We start from the raw sequence: 19724 nt of genomic DNA on the forward strand, positions 1-19724 counted from the left end.
ATTTTGAAAACACTTGGGCATTTAATTTTTAATTTAATTAGATATTAGCAATTTGATTATGCAACTCCTGTGAGTATAAAGAAATATGTCACAGAACTTTTTTCCTTTTTCTTTTTTTTTGGTCAGGAGTTCTAGTTAAAATGTGTATCTTTTTTGCTTAGTAAAGTATATATTATAATTTGTGATTTAAGAAAAATGTTCTGTAGGTTCTGTTAGGATGTTAACATCTAAACCACATCATTACTAATTATTAATATTGAGTTATCTCTTCCTCTCCCTTTACTGAATTACATTGAATTTTCAATGCACAAAGAATTCTTAATTGGACATGGATTGAACTTCAAATATAATATTCGTAATCAGTATACAGTCTTACACAACCCTATAAATATAGTCAATAGCCACTGATAGAAGAGGTAAGATCACGACTGTTCCCTCTAGAATTGCTATTTTTCTCATTTAAACTCTTCTAAGCCTAAAGATTACATTACGTATCTCAGTCCACCTTTTCCTACATCTGAGTAGCTCTCCCCTGACCTTTGTTCTTCTTTTCTTCAGGTAATTGGAAAGTGGCCATCCTTGATGACCCAGAAGAATTCAGGAAGTATAATTTCCTTAATGCAATGAGCATATGGTGCGTTCATTTACACATACGAGAGAAAAATGAAAGTCAAAGCTGAAAGTCAAATGGACATAATTTTAATGATTTTTTTAATCTTGTGCATTGGATTCAAACAGCAAACTGTGTGCACTCAACTGTTATCACAATGTTGTCAAGAGGTCTGTGTCTTTTGCCATTTTACACACAATTGTTCATTACAGTATGTTATCAGCCTCGTGGAAACCAGGGGTGTGGCATGGTAAGCAGTGGTGGTAGTGCACCTAGCTTTTATATTATCTAACTTGAAAATATTCTCTTCTATGATTCCTTTTTTCTTGATAAAAATAGTTTTCACCAAACGTTGGTGGTGCGCACGCACTACCATTCATGCTTGACATCACACCCCTGACAGGAACGCGTGTTCTTATTTTGTTGATAAAAAGTATTACAAAAATTTCCATACAAAAACTATTTTCATAGAAATCTTGCATTTCCACAAATAAACTTGAACATTTTTTTGAAAAAAACTGCTCAAGGATTTTGTTCATTTAACATTGTGACTGTATTGATAAATGCAGTCCACTTCAAAGTTCTCCGCACATAATTTTCTATAGATGACCAGTCCCCTTCCTCATTTCACCGAGATCTGCCCAGGCTCCATCAAGTTCATTTATAACAGAAACGAGGGTTGGGGTTAACGTATCTGAATGTTATAATGAAAGCTTCAGTCTTCCACATAACCATCAATACTCAGCCCTCTTTACAACTTAAGACAAAAATTGCAAAACATCATCCTTTTTAATTGAGAATCTCTGAACCAACTGTTGATTTTTTATTCTTGGTGTGGAGTTGGGGAAAGGGTGTCGGGGGGATAGGTAGGGATCTGGCACAGTTATATGTTAAATCTCCCGCCATGGTGAATTTAAGAAAAACGTTATTGCCTTGGTAATTGACATTTCTATCTCAATCAGTGACACAGACTGTCAAAAAGAAAGAAAGAAAGAAAGAAAAACACCGATGAAGATCTGCTTTATATTCCACTTGCCATGATATTCAGATTTGTTTTGCATTACATTTTTTCACATCCTATAAACACATACCGTCTATTCAGATGATCATTATACTGAGTAGTTGGGGGCTAGTAACATCACCACCTCTATTATCTGGGTGTTCAGAAGACTATACTCTTCCTTGTAACACTACAGTTTTTGCTGATTCCAAGTATTTTTACTCAATGATTTTTTTATTGGTTACCCTTGGGGCATTGATATTCCATCTCCTGGCAACAGTTGGACTTCAAAAGGAACCTGTAATTTCTTACTGGACTGCATTTGGAATCAGCCACAAAATGCGCATGTAACATTCACTCAGAAGAAGGGAGGAACCCATGATAAAACAGTGTAACCCCGTGTAACTTAGTTGATCCATGATGCTTGTAAATCAAGTCTGATCACTGCAACTGCTTAGATCACAGTCTCTAGTTCATAGACACAGCGGCATGAGGTAACTCATTTTATTTTGCACAGGTTGCATATTTCCACAGGAAACATTCTCGCTAAATTGTTTGGAAAAAAGACGACAGTTTGTGCTTGGGTGTTTGGTCTCCCAGCTTTATGCCATGGTTTCTTTACCTGGCAACCTTCTGTCGTTAAATGTGTGCATGTTGATAACTTCTTCTGTTTTCACAATAACTGGGGCCTGTGGCTTGTGTTTTAACCGACGCTGGCACTTTAAGGACATCCGCAGTTCTTCTACCATGGCGCTACAGAAGGACCTCTACAGAATAACACAGAAAATGAAATATTACAAACAGATAAACTGCAACAGTCCAGAAACAATATTAAAATCATCCTCAACAGACTTGTCAACATAGCAGCCTTGAAGATTTAAAAAATTTCATTAGAAAGATTATATCAAATTGTTACACTTTTAATATACAATACATGATAATTAAAATATTTTATCAAAGTGGGCTAGGTTAAAGAAAATCTCCACCTGATAGCAAAATGAAGTGCCAACTAGGAATGCATATACTACATATATATTGAATAAGATTTTCAGATGTGAAATTATTAGCATCATAAGATGTAAATCTCCCTTAAAATTTAAATACAAACACACACACACAAATCTATAACCAGAAATCCATTCTTGATATTGAAAAGAAATTAGAAGAAATTACTACTTGTTAGATCACAACATAAGATATGAAAATTTTCTTTTAACATGATTTTTCACTGTGCATCTCAAAACGAAACAGAAATAGTACTCACACGGTTAGACATAAATATATGGAAGATAATTTCTGGTATTTATTATATGTTTTTGTGATTATGCCTATAAAACTGTTGATGATGATTACAGACAAATATGAATTAATCATGAAATGACAAATTGTAGCACATTAGAAATCCATGAAAAATATTAACATTTTTTATAGTCATCAGCTTGATAACTGAGAGCTGGTAAATAATTTATCCTCTGAAGAAAAAAATGTCCCTATAAATATTTTTTTCTTAGTTCCCATTTCATTGGCAATAAATTTGCTAGAAAGTCTGTTTTTCTGGGGCTCATTATTACATGCACCTCAAAACTCATATTACAAAGCCATATACGTGAAACAAAATTTTGTTAGTCTCTATCCCCTGCTAATTGAGATACGCATGTATTAGTTACATATAAATCAGAATCATGAATCAATTACATATTGAATTCAGATGGGCTGAGAGGCTCTTTCTGTGCAAGAACTAAAAATGTGGACAACAACCAAAAATGTAGACAAGTATGAAAAATTTACACAATTCCCAAAAGTGATATGAAAACATAATGAAATAAATCTAATCAAATATGCATGTAGAGACTTATTTTTTGCTTTAGGTGTTGCTGCTTTCTTGTTTAGCAACTCGGGCTAATTCCAAAAGAATACAGGATAAAAATATTTAATACCATATATGTGTCTTATGTTTTAAAAATATATTTTGCATGCATAATCTTTTGTGACACTCAGACTAACACTTTGAAGTAACGTAGGCATCTATATGACAGAGAAAACTGATTCAGAGAGAAGGTAAGTCAGTTTCTGCAGCTCATGCCGGAGACTCCATCAAGATACCCTGATACCCAATTTTGTGATTTTTGACCCTGCCTTAGTACCTTCTTGTCTGTCCCTGGCTATATCCTCAATTTTTTTTTATGGGTTCTTTGAACAGTTTCCTTAGTGGTCTTCCCAACTCTACATCTAGGCTATTCCTTTCCAAAAGGCTCACAATTTCCAGAACAATTTTCTTTTCCAAGAAACAGATGAAATCCAAATCTTCTATTTTCCACATCATGACTTCTCTAATTCAGCTCTCTCCCTTCCTCCCTCATCCCATCTCTTCTTTCTCTACACACATCCTTCTCTGCTTGGACCTCCAAGGTTTTTCTCCTTTGCCTCTCCCTGCTCTGGGACCCTGGCAAGTTCTTCTATCTTTTGTGTCAATCTAACTTTATCCCTTACTTCAGGACATGACCCAAATTTTAACTTATGCAGGAATCGCTTTCCAATTGACCAGGCTCATTATTTTCATTCAATTTACTTTGATCTCTTTTGTATTTTGCACTCATTGTCACGTTTTTCTACGTGGCCTCTAGGTCTTCTACGAAGCCCTCTCACTGAATTGTAGAGAGCAGAGATCAAGTGCTCATGGCACTGATTGTACACACATGTGTTCCTTAAATGTGGACCGAATTAACACAATAGCTACACGTGACCCTGATATTTTAATTCTTACTTAACAATGTTTCTAATTCAATTGCTGAAAAAAATTTTTTCACAAGCTTAGTAAAATGCACTATATTCAAGGTATCTAATTAATCCGGTAAAACTTTGGTATTTGTTTAATAACACTAAATTAGTAAAAATATTAATTTATTAGTATGTGTAATGGGTGATGATTAAATGCTACACATGAATTCCCCATAAACTACAGTTACTGCCATGCATTATTTATTATGTGTTAAATTATACAGTTCTGAAATTCACGAATTATATTTCTATTAAAGGACTTATATGACTTCTGACGGCCAGTATATGGAAACAGTGTTTCTTGTTGCTTAATACCTACTATTAGATGTACTTATTAAGAACATGATGATGATGATGAAGATGGTGATGATGACAACATTGTAGAAATGGAAAAATCTGACTCCAAAAGGGGGAGGAATACATAGTCTCGAGGTAACTTAGTCGTGGCTCTCTGTTGAAACATTTAACAGAAGAACTGATTAGATAATATAACACGGTCAGAACTTGATGGCATTGACACTTAAAAATGTTATAGGATGTCAATAACGTTGAATTGTTTGAAATAAGGCTTCATGTAAAACAAATAAACTTCTCAAATATTAAATAATTTATAACACCCTCTTCTCAGCAAACTCGATTTTTAGACATTTTAATCATATTAGTTTCAAAAAATAATAGAACAGATATATTAATTTTTGTTCATACTAAGAGAGTAGTCTAAGCAACTAATTTTCTTAGAAAAAAATTTTATAGATGTACATACCCTTTCAACTATGAAATGATTCATTTTAATTTCTAGTAAATTAAGGAGTAAACTGTATTTAGTACCCTATACTTAAGATTACAAATAAAGACACATAGAACTCTTTTGAAACAATTTTATATAATATAAAACTTATAACCCTGAGTAATGTAAAATGTAGGTAAAAAATCTACCACAAAGACAAAAATACTTTCATCTTCTATAATTTAAAATTATCTTAAGTAAATTTTATTTACAAATTTAGAAACGCTTAAAATTGTAAACATATAACAGCTCCATTACCATCCTAGGCTTTATCTATTTTACAAAGCCATTAGAAAGTGAAAATTTTAATCCAGAAAGCTTTAATTAATTGATCAGTAGCCTTGATTACATAATGTCAAATTATGACTTTTATTAATTTTTTTCTCTGAATAAGCTGAATTTTGCCAGTTCTTTTTTGATCTATCAATGTAAGATTATCTGAAAATTAGTTTTATCTTAGGTTACTAATAAAGTCACTGTGAGACAATAGGTTGTCTTCTCACTTAAAGAATATTTCTAATCCATTATAAAATTATGAAAACTTTTAGATCTTTTTTGTGTGTGTGTGAGGAAGATCAGCCCTGAGCTAACATCCATGCTAATCCTCCTCTTTTTGCTGAGAAAGACTGGCTCTGAGCTAACATCTATTGCCAATCCTCCTCCTTTTTCCTCCCCAAAGCCCCAGTAGATAGTTGTGTGTCATAGCTGCACATCCTTGGAGTTGCTGTATGTGGGACGCGGCCTCAGCATGGCCCGAGAAGCGGTGCATCGGTGCGCACCTGGGACCGGAACCGGGCCGCCAGTAGCGGAGCGCGTGCACTTAACTGCTAAGCCATGGGGCCGGCCTGAAAACTTTTAGATTTGAGCAAGGGTTTGGAATCAATGTGGCAGATTAAAACAATCTAGTGGTATCAAAAAGTACTGCTCACTGTGGCAGCAGAGTAAACACGTATTCTTTTCTTTTTTAAAGCTTCAGAATGCAAATTCCATATCTTGATTTTTGTAAGAATCTAAAATTGAAACTGTAAGGATTATTGGGAAATATAGTGGTTTCCCTTTGCTGTATGTTGCCAAAAAATTACTATGTCTGATTTTTAAATAAAACTCTAACTTCTTGTCATTTGATAGAGACAATTTGTCTTTCCTACTTTATATAATGATTGGAATTTTAAAATATCTTTTTATTGAACTATGAAATAAGGATTTGAAAAACCCAAGTGAACTTAACAGGAGTTTCCTGGGTTATAATAAAAAAGAAGGAAAGGAGAAGGAAGAGTAAGAGGATGCAGAGGAGAATAGGAGGAAGAAGGGAAGGAGAAAAGGAAGAGGAGAGGGAGAGACAGAGAGAGAGGGAACAAAGGGAGAGCGAGACTGAGGAAGGGAGGAAGAGAAAGAAAACTATTTTGCTTTCCAAATCGCTTCTCCTTAGGGATGGAAACCCACAAAATGTGTCATTAAATAAGGTAAGTTCCTTAGGGTGAAAACAACAACAAAAATGTTTCTCCACATCAATATAACAGACTACAAAAAGAAAAAAGAAAGGCACAAGGATACTAACCATTATTTAAAAACTCTTTTAGTAATTTTCAAAAGTTTACTAAACAGTGTCTGGATGGTAGGGTGGCACTAACCAAATAGAAGATTCCTGAAAATGAAAATTTAAATCTTTGAGCTGTTAGCATGTATAATTGCACTTAAATTAGTAAAATTCATTAGAAAATTCAGTATACTTAATGAGACAGCCTGTATTTACACATCTCTAAGTCTTGAAACAATGAAGGTCTGGAAACGTTAAAAGCATGAATTTGGCTATATTTACATTGTTTTTTTAAAAAAGCTATATTTTTTTATTTTGAGTATAATAAGACAACACATCAATAGTCTGCAGATAAATGTTCTCAAGAATATCATTTTTAGTGTTATAGAATAATTTATTTTTAATAGCTTAACTTTCTAATTTATAGACATGTTTAGATGATAACAGGATGTGACAGTACTTGGAGAAGCACATATTTTTTTAACATTAGAAATCTGGTTGTAAACATGCTTCACATTGAACAATGACATATTTAAACTTCACTTTTAACTTAAAACCTTAATATTTAGCAATGTCTTCTTTTAAAAAAAAGCAACTGATGAAAAAGAACCAGTTTGATTTTTTAAACTTTGAAGCTCTTCACTTTCATGTTGAATATAGGTAGTCATTTATCACTCAAAGGAGAAATAATTATAAAATATCATCTGTTACTACCAAGGCTGTATTTGTTTAGTATTTATTTTTTAAGGAGGAAACTATTTTATGTGTCTTGCTGTCCTATTCTTTGATGGTATAAAATTAACTAAATGGCACTCTAATACTCATGCAGAATCATTTCCAACCATTTCTGCACACAGTTCCTACTTGAAGCCCTACCAAACATCTTCAAGCTGCTTCTATCAGATTTTGTAGCTCAATGTTATAATATATACTAGCATATATCAACCAAACTGTTTTGTTTTGTGTTTGTCATTTAAATTATTAGTTAACTGATTATGGATACCTACTCCATTCTCAGAGACATTTCTAATTAATTTCTGATGCTGTGGGCCATTTGAACAAGAATTCCAAATCACATAGTAGTAGAGACAAATCCAAAGAGTCGCTGTGATCCCTGCAGAAAATTATCCCCCATTAGATAATAACTAAATTAACTAAAGATAACTAAAACGGAATTAAAAGTATATAGGATGTAACATGCAATATTTTGTATAAATGCCGATGTATTAAATGAGGAAAATAAATGTCATTTAATGTGACCTATTCCTTTTGATTTATACCTTTTTTAATTGATAGTCTTTTTAAAATATCAAATAGCTCATGCTATATATATATCAGAAGTGTGAACTGACCTAAGGCTGTATAAATGCAACGGTGAAGGAATGAGAGATGAAAAACGACTAGTTAAGACACTCATGTCAAGAATGTTTATAGCAGCTTTGATCTTGATATTCAGCTTTAGAGCAGCTATCTTTTTGCAAAAATTGTATTGTTTAGATAAGATGTGCGGCAGTCAGACGGGACGCAACGTGGAGATTCTTTAACGATCCTACTGCTTGATCACTGTAATCTTACAGCTGGAGAAACTGAAACTCAAGAAGTCAAACTATCTGTCCAAGGTTATGCACACAACTGGTATCAGAGCTAAAAGAGGAACACTACTCTCTTGACTTTCCTCCTGTGAATGCTTTGTGATACAGCCTGCCTCATTAACGGTGACTGGAATTTCAGTTGAGCCCTTTACCTGGGCTCTGTTCTTAATAAATGTTAATTTTTTGAATACTAAATAATAAATCATACAGAAAAATATTATGGAGCAAAAAGAAACGCATTTTTTTTTTTTCCGCAGTGAATAAAGGGACAAAGCTTCCTTTGCTTTAGCCTGGATTATTTTACAACGATAAACATAACCAAAGGTTAAAATATTCTCAGAAACCTTAACTCTTAAAGAAACAGTTACAGAATATCTCTATATTGCAATTTGCAAATACGAGACAGAGAAAAATGGGACATCATTATACATTTTTACACTTCTCCTATTTAAGCTAGAAAAATCAATAAATAAAGTCTGACAAGCTTCAACACCACTTTAGTCAATGCAGCTGTGAAATGTATTTTAAGAAAAAGCCATGTTAATCATCACATTCTTGCTAATAGTCATAACGGTACCATTTTTCAACAAAATATATAACATCCGAATAACTAATGTTTAATTCCGGGAAAACTCTCTTTTCTTAAGGGCTAGCAGTTAAAATGTATCAGATTTATGAATAATAATTATTATTATATTATAACAATAGTTGCTATTATATGCCAGACACATGCAAAAAACTCTACGTGTATTAACTATCTTAATTTTTATAACACTTTCACCTATGGTGACTTCATAACCCATTGATTTATTTGAAAAGACATATACAAAGGTTAGGTAATTTTATCCAAGTTTGAACAAAGTTGAGAAATGATCCCAAGTCTTTTTTTCTTCAAAACTCATGCTTAATGTCCAAGAAAGCGAAACAACTAGACAATGTTTATCATCAAAGCCCACGACCTGTTTATCTAATTCGAACTCCTACTCCACACATTTTATCAAACAACTTCAGGGAGAAAAAATAATGAGAAAAATAGTTAAATCTTCTACCTCCATTTTGTGCAATATGATATAGTGTAAATAGTATTGAACCAGGCATTTTTGACCTTGAGAAACACACAACCTTTGGGACACTTATCCTCATCTGCACAATGTAGACAATAACATTTGCACAGTTCTCAGGGTAACTTTGTACTCAAACGAGATATTACACTTTAAAAACTCTAAAGTCATTTATAAAAATAAGATAGTAAAATGACTATCTGTTGAGATACAACATTAATTTTAAAACATCATTTATGTGCATAAAAAGAGTATGGGTTATCATAAACAAATGACTTAAAAATCCATTTGTTGATTTGGAAGTAGATTAGTGAGTAAAATAAAGACTGGCATCTCATTTTGAAGTATGATTTTATATTTGTATGTAAAAACATTTTAAAAAGCCATCCAGTTAGTCCTTATATAGGTCATTAAAGGAAATTGAGAGATGCTCTGCTCTCAGAGAAAGGCAGTAACATAAAAACAATACAAAATGGACTATTTGTCCGAAGTTTATTTGCAACTTTTAACTTCTGAATAGCAACTTGCTTTATAGCTAAATTTTATTGTATTGAAAATTTATTTAGAACTTTTAACTTCTGAAAAGATAAATGCAGTTAAAATTCCATATATTAAATTAACAAAAAACATAGATATTCTGTGGCTTGTAAATAGACATTACTTGGAAAATATAAATATCGAAATAAAATCTTTACTGATGATTTAGAACAGTATTTGCATTCGTATATCTTATCCAATAAATGGCTTCTTTTAAAAAGCATTGCCTCTGTTAGACCTAATTCTTCAACATGCTGAAAGCAATTTGTGTATAAGGATCTATGAACAATCTGTTTGTATTCTTCTGGTTCCTCGAAATACGGATTCAACTAGCTTTGAAAAGTGTTTTCCCTGTGAATAATCTCTCACCCAGAATCCCAGGTCTTTCAGGTTTAAACGAAACCACTGATTTTCTCTTTATCATTCCCCAAATTGCGTTGTTTCATTCATTTGTCCTTCTACTATGAGATACAGCTCCCTTCTATATTTGTTTTTTAGCTACAGCCTGAAGAATCTTCTATGTGCCCTGAAAATATTTTTTGAACTTCCAGATTGGAAAAATATAATTATTTAGAGATTATCTTGGATATGATTTACCAGTGTTCTATAATACAAATAACCGTGGTGAATAAAGTGGCCTATATTCTGAAAAACAATATCAAATAGTTCTTAAAATGTAATTCAATCATCTTAGAGGAAAGTTAGAACAAACATATGTGTCCAGGACAGGAAACATAGCTTACAATTTCAATATCTGAGCAATAATTTATATTTTTTATTTCTCAGACATATTTACTACATTTTGTTTATACATAAGCAATAAGAAAGAGAATATTTGTGTCATTAAGGTTTTTTCATGTCAGGAAACTCAAAGATTCATGTTCAATAAAAACAATTTGTACAGGCAAATCCATTTTCAATTACATGGGAAAGAAAATATTTCTGTATACAAATCAGATAAAAACAAAAGATCAAACTGCCTGAGTTACATTACCATTCTTGCTGGAAATCAAAAGAAGGCAGAATTATGTATATCTTTTAAAAAAGGACATATTCAAATATTTAAGAAATGATGAGTAATTTTAAACATAAATTAATAAATCATAATTATGTCATAAAATAGTTTTATAAAAATTAAAATTATTACACATAATTCATGCTTTCGAAACCAATATATTATCATAAAGATAATATATTACCAGAGAAAACAAAATTCTGTATATTAAGCAGACTTTTCAGTTATAACTAAGACTTGGAAGGGGGAAACAAGACCTTAAAACAAATCCACGTAACCGGAAATGCACTGATAATTGCCTCAGATGTACAACAGTTTCTTGCATTGCTTACTGAATGAACTTTAAGTAGTAATATTTTTTATATCAGGGAAAAGGTAAGGCAAAAAAGAAAATCAATTAGGAAATGCACATGTTGATTAGTTACTTTTTCAGACACATTCAGAGAAGAAACATTTTTTAAGTATCTTCCCAAATGGTCAAGTTATACTTTGGAAAAATCAGAAAAATAAATACACACATATTTTAAAAGTTCGAATAAGTGAAAAGCTATGTATTTTTGATGCATTAATATTTGCATCAAAATTAAAGCTATTATGTATTATAAAAATTGTAATACACCATCTTGTGGTTATCTGAAAGGAATGCAATTTACAGGTTTTAAATTTTTTAAGGTCTACATATTTCAGCATTATCTTCTGTTTTCGGTTTTAACCTGACCTCATTTAAAAATGATACATTCTTATACCACTGAATTGTCAAAAAACTTGGAAATATAAAAAATTTATAATCATCAAGACTTATTTGTTCCATTAATATTTTGCAAAATATGTGTTATAAAAGACAACTTATTTTCACGTTTAAATAATAATAATTATTAATTTTATCATCATCATCATCATCAGAGGTAAGATTTGACATGGAAAGATATTAACTATTCACAAATTTTATCCATAAAATTCATATTTAACTGGACTGCATGTCTATTATATCTGCCAGCCTATTAAGATAAAGATTGAAAATTTTATTTGTTCTTTTAAAAAATACTGGAATACTACAGACTAAAGAAAGAAGAAAGAAAGTGGAGAAAGAGAAGGGAAAAGAGATAGCAAAGCACTTTGGGGCTGGAATCGTGAATCTTTGCTTTGATATCTTTGTTTACCTTCCATGTGCAAACTAGAACTCATTGCCTCTCTGGTTCTCAATAAATAATTATTGAGTAAATGAATAATGTCCCAAATGTTTACCTTATTTTTAAAACAAGAAATTTAGTTTAAAGGCACAACTATAAGTGTAAATAAACTGTGAATTTCTGCATGTCCTCATGCATATCTTATGATACAATCTAGGAATATTTTACGGCTAATTTTAATAAATCGTGTAAGGTGTTAAACTGTATAGCCCAACCTAATAAAATATTTTTCTCAAGAAAAATAAAGAATTGAGCCCCATAACCTAATTTATCACAATAAATAAAATTGATCCCTTCTAATAAACCCATAATTGTTTATTTTATAAGCATAGTTCTTTTGAATTATATAGAAACATAGTTCTTTTTTTTCCTTTATGATAGACTTTTCTAGATAGGTTACTAGAATCAACTTTATTACTAATTTAAATAGACAGAAAGATATAGATATATAAATAAATAGATAAATAGATGATAGATAGATCGATCTACCTAATGCCAACAGGCACTTTTGGAGACCTTGCAGATTCAAACCAAAACACTAGGTCCCTGTCCTAAGGTAACTAAGACTCTAATAGGGAGAGAGGAACCCACACATAGAAAACAGCAAATATGAGTAAAGTAGTGTGCTAAGGGAGAATGGAGATGTGCACAGGCTTCACAGAGAAAAGGTATCTAGGCTTAATGAGGGATGCGGTTTGAAATGGGCAGAATACCTTCCTAACTTTCTCAAAGGGGGAGGAAATGTTTTTGGAATAATAATAGTACCTGAAACCCGCTAAGTAAAGAAAGTGAGATATATAAGTCATATTTTTTTCATTGGAATAGGAAATGAAAACCTAACACCACCTTGTGGAAATAGCTGTGCCCTGTACCCAAACTCATGATACCCATTGATTAGGGAAAGCTTTCTAGGTAAGTTGATGCCTAGTCTTGAATGCCTAATCTAAAATGACTAGCAGGAGTTTGCAAGGTAGAAAAATGGACAAAGTTTGCTCAAGTCAAATGGAAGAGGATTTGAAAAAGCCAGATGACCTTGGAAAATGGAAAGTAACTTAGTGTGGCTAGAGTAAAGGTGCAAATTGGGAAGAAGCAAAAGATAAAACTACAATGGTGGACAGAGACAGATCCTGTGTGCCTCATCTGCTAAGCTAGGGAATTTGGATTTCATTATGAAGCTATGTGGGGAGAACGTGAGAAAGCTTTTAGGAATGTGACTAATAATATTCATGCAATAGCAACACAGTTGTTTCTTCAATGTGATGTTTGAGTCAAAAAAGGTACATTAATTTCTTTTTCCTAATTTTTTAGAAGGTCATAGAGGTCCATAGAAATTCAAGAGAGCTGATTGACATGTGAAAAATTCAACTAAACTAGTTATTTATAACAACAATGAAGAAGGTTATTTTACAGAATTAAATCCCCCATCTTTTTTTTTAAAAGAATGCTTATAAAATAATTGTGCATAGAGACAAGGCCTAGGTACATCATATGAATAGGACACAAAGAGACAAGGGCAATAGAATACCACATATTGTCAAGAGATTAATTCATTTGTTTTACTTTAATACTGAGCTATAACTGAAAGAAAATCATTACATATAGATGATTTGAGGTTCCTACTAGAAAACCCAAATTCCTTCTATAATTTTTGGACTTATATTAAGCATTAGCTAACCAAATATCACATTTATTGACGAATTACAGTAAAAATGGAAATTGATGAGTTACTATTTTTTATCTTTGATTAGTTCTTTGAATTTGATTTCAAAACCCATTTTGACTCTTTTCATGTTAAAAAGGATCATAACATAAAAAAGTGTACTTAGATCCAATCGTCATTCACATCAGTGCAAAAAATATTTGATTTAGCCAAGTCAGCAGATATAGCCATCCTGAATGTTGTGGGAAAATAAATCATGTGATTGTCTGAATTTTTCAAATTTTTCGATTGGTTATTTTACTCAAAGACAGATGGGGCTAACAAAATACTCATTTATAACAACATTATTTCAAAGTGTTAGGTACTATAGTCAATTAAAAATGTAGAAATGCTATATTCAAAATTTTGATTTCAGAAAGGATGAGTAATTGCAACACAAATAATTAAAGACAAATCAAATGTCTTTGTTTTTCAAAAATAGTTTTAAGGGTGCAAGTGGTTCGAAGAATACTAGCAGAATATATTTACCTTATATTCATGTATGATTTTTTTTTATGAGGAAGATTGGCCCTGAGCTAACATCGGTTGCCAATCTTCCTCTATTTTTTTGCATGTGGGATGCCGCCACAGCATGGTTTGATGAGCAGTGCGTAGGTCCGTGCCTGGGAGTTGAACCCACGAACCACGGGCTGCCAAAGCAGAGCATGCAAACTTAGCCACTATGCCACCAGGCCAGCCCCTATGATCTTATTTTTAAAATATATTTCTGCTCTTTATATTTACAAATAAAAGTTCATAAACCTTTCAAATATTAAAGAGAATATAATCTCACTCTAAAGCAGGGTGTAAAAGTTAAGCCTTAAAAAATTTTTTTTTATTAAAAACAAAAGAGATGTTTATATACAAAAAGACTAAAGTGCCAGAAGACTTAAAAATATTAAAGCAATATTTCACATCCAGAGCTATAAATTTACATACAAAAAGTGTCACGTACCATTTGAAAGAGAGATTTTTCTATAAACAGTCTTCCTCATGTTTATAGAAGAGGAAATTATAGCACTAGAAATACACAACCTGAATGAGGCTCACAAACTTCTCCATCTGAGGAAATTATAGCACTAGAAATACATAATCTGAATGAGGTTCACAAACTTTTCAAGAATGGAATATAAAGACATTTGTATGAAGACTCAATGTATTAAAATTCCAAGAAAAATTGCAATAATCTCAACATTTTTGAGATTTATATATATTCTTCTAATGACTCTGGGGCAAGGGAATAAAGGACTCATTAAGAATAACATTAATTGGCAAAAAAAGACCCCACGATATTTTCACACATTCATTAATATAGAAAATTAATTGTAATTTCCACAATGTAAATTAAGATTTTTTCCAATTAGAAATTTATTGGACTAAAAATCTTCAAACAAAAATTTCATTTACTCTCTAACTTGAAACTGTTGATCAGTATTGTATTTTAAAAAACTTTTCATCTGCAAAGAAGTATTTTTTTCCTTCATATTACAGTTTCTGATTTTTGCTTCCTTCATTAATTATATTCCTCCAATAACTAACTGCAATCAACTTCAAGCAGCAAAAGTTTCTCTTTTTTCAATCTTCAATAAGAGGAGAAAGAGTCACTCATCCTGAAGTTAGCTTCAATTAAACATCCTATGTTTAAATTAAAAATCACAAAGGTGATCGTGAGTTCTTTCTATGAACTTTTGTTATATAATGAATGGCAGAAGACAATTAACAGTCACAGTTCTAAGTATTAGAACTTGGTTGGCAAGATCAAAACCAGTGTGTTTTATTATGACAACTATTGTTTTAAATTGTAAAAAAGTGACATTTACCTTTTCCAATTGAGCATTTTTTTTGGATTTGTATAAAAACTCTCCCACTGCCACAAAAACTGAGAGCACCAAGCCGGCTGCCAGAACAATGAAGATGCCACCAATGTTCTGAACCCCCAGGGCACTGGCCTCTTTGCTCTCCTCCTCCGGACAACCATTGCCTCTCCACCACTTCTCCTTCATCATGTGCAGCTTGCCTTCCTCTTGCAGCTGGAGAATCGCGATGGTGATTTTGTCTCTATACGGAGAACCTAAGAAAAAAGAGGGGATGTTAACCATTTCAAGGAACCCAGAATTCCATAATTAAAGGATAACACGACGAGAAGAGGACAGAGCTTTTTCCAAACACTCCAACGTGTGCCAATATTTATTTTCAGTAGAGAAAAACAACTGGAAAATGACAGAGAATAGAAGTTGAACAAGATAAGGCGGGCAGCCTTGCTGATTTTGAAGAGTAAAATGAATTTTGTTTGCAAGGAATGTCTCTTTTTAAAAGGCAGACTCAACTCAGAGCAATGGAAAATAAGTAAAACAGTAAGTAGAAATCTACAAAAGGAAATGGATAGAGTGCAAGGATATTTAGTTAATGTCTAGGAATCATTTTACACTGAAAACAGATCATGGATAAAACTGTAACCTCTATTTTTAGGAAAGTGGTGGAAAAAATGATGTTTCCCACAATTAAGTGCAATAATTTAAGGCAATCATGATTAACAAGTTGTATTTAGGGGTAGCTAATACTTTCCAGATAATAGGTAATCACTCATATTTGTTATTTGATATGCATAACAGAAGTAACAAGTTTGTACATACTTGGATCATTCAAAAATCATCATGGTAACACATTGTAAGATTTTCTAGTTGTTTGTTTATTTATCATTTTATGCTTTGGGAGGAAATATTGTTTTCAGTGGAAACAGCAATATAAATGAAATTTAGTATTTATGCTGATGGGGGTAAATATTCGTCTGCACTAGGTATTATATGATAAGTAATAACTTTTCTAACTGGTTGCCCAGAAGCATAGAATATTGACCTATATGCATCTTTCAACATCTGTCCCAGGGGATTGGTCCTATTGCTTTCTCCCACCCAGAAATAGCCTGTTTCTAAAGTTTAATCTTCTTTCCTAAAACACTACACTGCACATTCCATTTTTCTGCACCAATTCATCCTTAAGTGTTTTTCTGCTTACGCAAAAATACTAATTTCAGTTTGTATTCAATGTTGCTGTGATTTTGTTTTCACTTAAATATACCTACATCTATATCTAAAGCTTTGTTTTTGGTAAGCGCAATTAAAAATCTGCTCAGAAAACATTTCTGCTTCATAAGGGACACCCCTATATATCTTGTTTTCACTTGATTAATATAACAGAACTAATTCAGCATTACTCTTTTAGCAAGAATAGGCAAGCCAAAAGTAGAAAGACAAGGAGAATCATCCTAGTGAAAAAGTCGGAGGAGTGAAGATCTAACAAATCTAGCTAGAGAACTGTTTCTTGAACATAATCCTTAATCTACTCAGAAGAAATAGTTAAGTATATGGCTTCTATACAATGTTTTTTATAGCTTTCCTAAAAAAGGGCATTATCCATTCCTATAATTAGAACTCAAATATTTTATTTTCATTGTGCAATAATTCCTAAGTATAGTAGGGGAATTTCTGCTTCTCACTTTCTTTCCTGTGCTCTCTTCCAAAGACTACTCTGATGAAAATGTTCAGTTTAAATTCTGCCCCTCTGCCACTTCAGGTCTCAATGGATCAGCCCAGCCCATGCAAATTTCGGCCTCGATCTGCCACTCACTGTACACTCAGCCTAGGTCACCTAGTATTATTATTATTTACCCTTCAAGATGTGACCTATTTTCCAAAGGATATTATAAACTTTTCAGAATAAAGGATATTTACCCATCTATCTATCTACCTATCTACCTGTCTGTCTATCTATCTATCTATCTCTCTATCTCTCTATCATCTCTTGTCTATCTTAATTCTCAATCTTTTCTTACATAATAGGCTCTCAACAAATGTTTCATATTAAGGAGCATAATATCTAATTGAGGCCTTCCTAACATAATGTAAGAGTGACAACCTGGTGCTTCTGGTCTCTCTGACATGTATTTTAAAAACCATTAATTAAGGCCATCTTATTTGGCTATCCAGTTTTCATTAATTCACTATATCTAGCCTAGTACCAGCTTCAAGGTCACTTTTACTCTAAATCTCCATTCTGATTAGGCATGTATATTCCCTGCAAAATAAATATTTGATTGAGGAAAAAATTCCATTTTAAGCAGAATTGCAGTTTATCAAATATGTCTTTCATTTAGAAACATAGTATCTGAACCAAATTTTGTGCTGATAGTACTTGTGAAAATGGTCACATGTGGCTAACATAAAAATGTGGCCTATATTCTGGAAGTACAATTAAAAGCAAAATTTGGGGGGATAGTGACTTGAAAAGTAGACTTTCGAATATGGAAAATTCTTGATCCAGCTAAGTAATATTTTGAGCCAGCTCATTTCTCATCCTGAGTAATATTTTAAAAATATTATTTTATTGCCAACTCACCATACCCACTGAACTGCATTAGGATGTTTATTCTCATATCTTCAAACACAATCTTCTCCACTACATTCTCAAAATAAGGCACAAACAAAAGCAACACACTTTTCAACAAACGATGGACACATCTTGATTTCTTGCTATCTGAACTTCCTATTTCCAGCATTTATTGTAAATATAAAAATCTCCCATTGCTAGCAAACCTCCCCCTACTTATTTTCCAGTGTAAAATTAATAAAGTATAAACAGCATTTGGTTTGAATCAAAGCTACAAAGTTAATATACTTCATTTTGAGGTTCTTAACAAGATGAAATGACATAGGGAATGTAATCGATGACAGTATTTCATTGCCATGTTGTACTTGTCCTTGTGTCATTGATTTAGGTAATTATTTTTTAAAAGAAACAATAATTCAACAATGAATTATTACTTCTCTGGTATATCATTTGATGTTCCCTGGGAAGCATTTCTATACAGATACGAGTTGAAGTCAAACGTGGACTGAAATTTCATCTGGTTGAAAAATCTCAAGGACATATTGAGATCAAAGAACAAAAGTATCTCACCCTCCTTGTGACATGAACAGCCATGTGCTTAGCTCTAATGAAGTGAAGAGCCATTAGTGAGACAGATAGATACTAAGTCTCACCCAAGTCCCAACCCAGCCTCAATCCACATACTGGCAAGCAAAGAACTATGATGGCATAGAGTGCTAACTGAGAGAAGCTGGGGTCTCATGTAAGGTTGCCTCTGAGAAAGATGTGTATTTGGCAAGAGGACTCTAAGTTTGATTAGAACACTACTGAGGAAATTGTAAATATGTCTATTATAATATATACTATTGTACCTAAACGTCAATCCTCAAATGCTTAAGGGGGCAGACAGTTAACCATAAATGAGTGAAGAAGCAAGTTAGGACAAAAATATCTGGAAAATTCCAACATCCAAAGTGGAAAGCAAACTTTCAGTTCTAGTTTTATTAAAATTCTGTGAGAATTTCCACACAGGGTTACCAGATATTTTAATTTTTGTGCGAGATCACATGAAATATTTTGTCTAAAATTCTCTACGTTAAAATGTTGGCAAATAAGTTATTTTTTAAAAACACCATGCAGGATAAGCTAAACACCTCCTGAAGCCGAATTTAGTCCTTGACTTTCGCTATGCAATCTCTGATTTTTGGTTCTTTTATATTCTTGCTCGCAATGAGACTTTCTTTGGTTATTTAAACGTATAACCTATCCTGACAGTAAGAAACTATTATGTTTTAAAAAGTTATGTTTTTAAAAACTATTTTTTGTTTTTCAAAAATGTTTCTATTTCACATCTTTAAAAAATAAAAAACTATCATGTTTTTACAAGCTGCTATAAAAGATCTCATTTACTAGATTAAAAAAGTTATAGCTTACTTAAGAAAGGAAGGAAGGAAGGGAGGGAGGGAAAGAGAGAAGGAAGGAAGGAAAAAAGGAAGGAAGGAAGGAAGAAAAAAGGAAGAAAGGAAGGAAGGAACGAACGAAGGAAGGAAGGA

At 32.4% G+C, this 19724-nt stretch overlaps 1 protein-coding gene across 3 annotated transcripts in view; it reads right to left on the minus strand.

Moving 5' to 3' along the window:
- Window positions 1-694: 694 nt before the first annotated feature.
- The window catches only part of GRIK2 (glutamate ionotropic receptor kainate type subunit 2), a 654115-nt gene continuing 635085 nt past the window's right edge, over window positions 695-19724 (minus strand). For 2 of the 3 annotated variants that reach the window (XM_058566566.1, XM_058566567.1), the window contains exons 15-17: window positions 15627-15877; window positions 4708-4839; window positions 2316-2377 (exon numbers count right to left, since the gene is read on the minus strand). In XM_058566566.1, the coding sequence (XP_058422549.1) occupies window positions 4723-4839; window positions 15627-15877 (368 nt within the window). In that variant the 3' untranslated portion in view covers window positions 2316-2377; window positions 4708-4722. Of the gene's footprint in view, window positions 2378-4707; window positions 4840-15626; window positions 15878-19724 lie in introns of all 3 variants that reach the window. The other variant, XM_058566570.1, reaches the window with a different exon arrangement.

This window comes from Diceros bicornis, chromosome 23, assembly GCF_020826845.1.
Source record: "Diceros bicornis minor isolate mBicDic1 chromosome 23, mDicBic1.mat.cur, whole genome shotgun sequence".
In the NCBI taxonomy this organism is placed as follows: domain Eukaryota; kingdom Metazoa; phylum Chordata; class Mammalia; order Perissodactyla; family Rhinocerotidae; genus Diceros; species Diceros bicornis.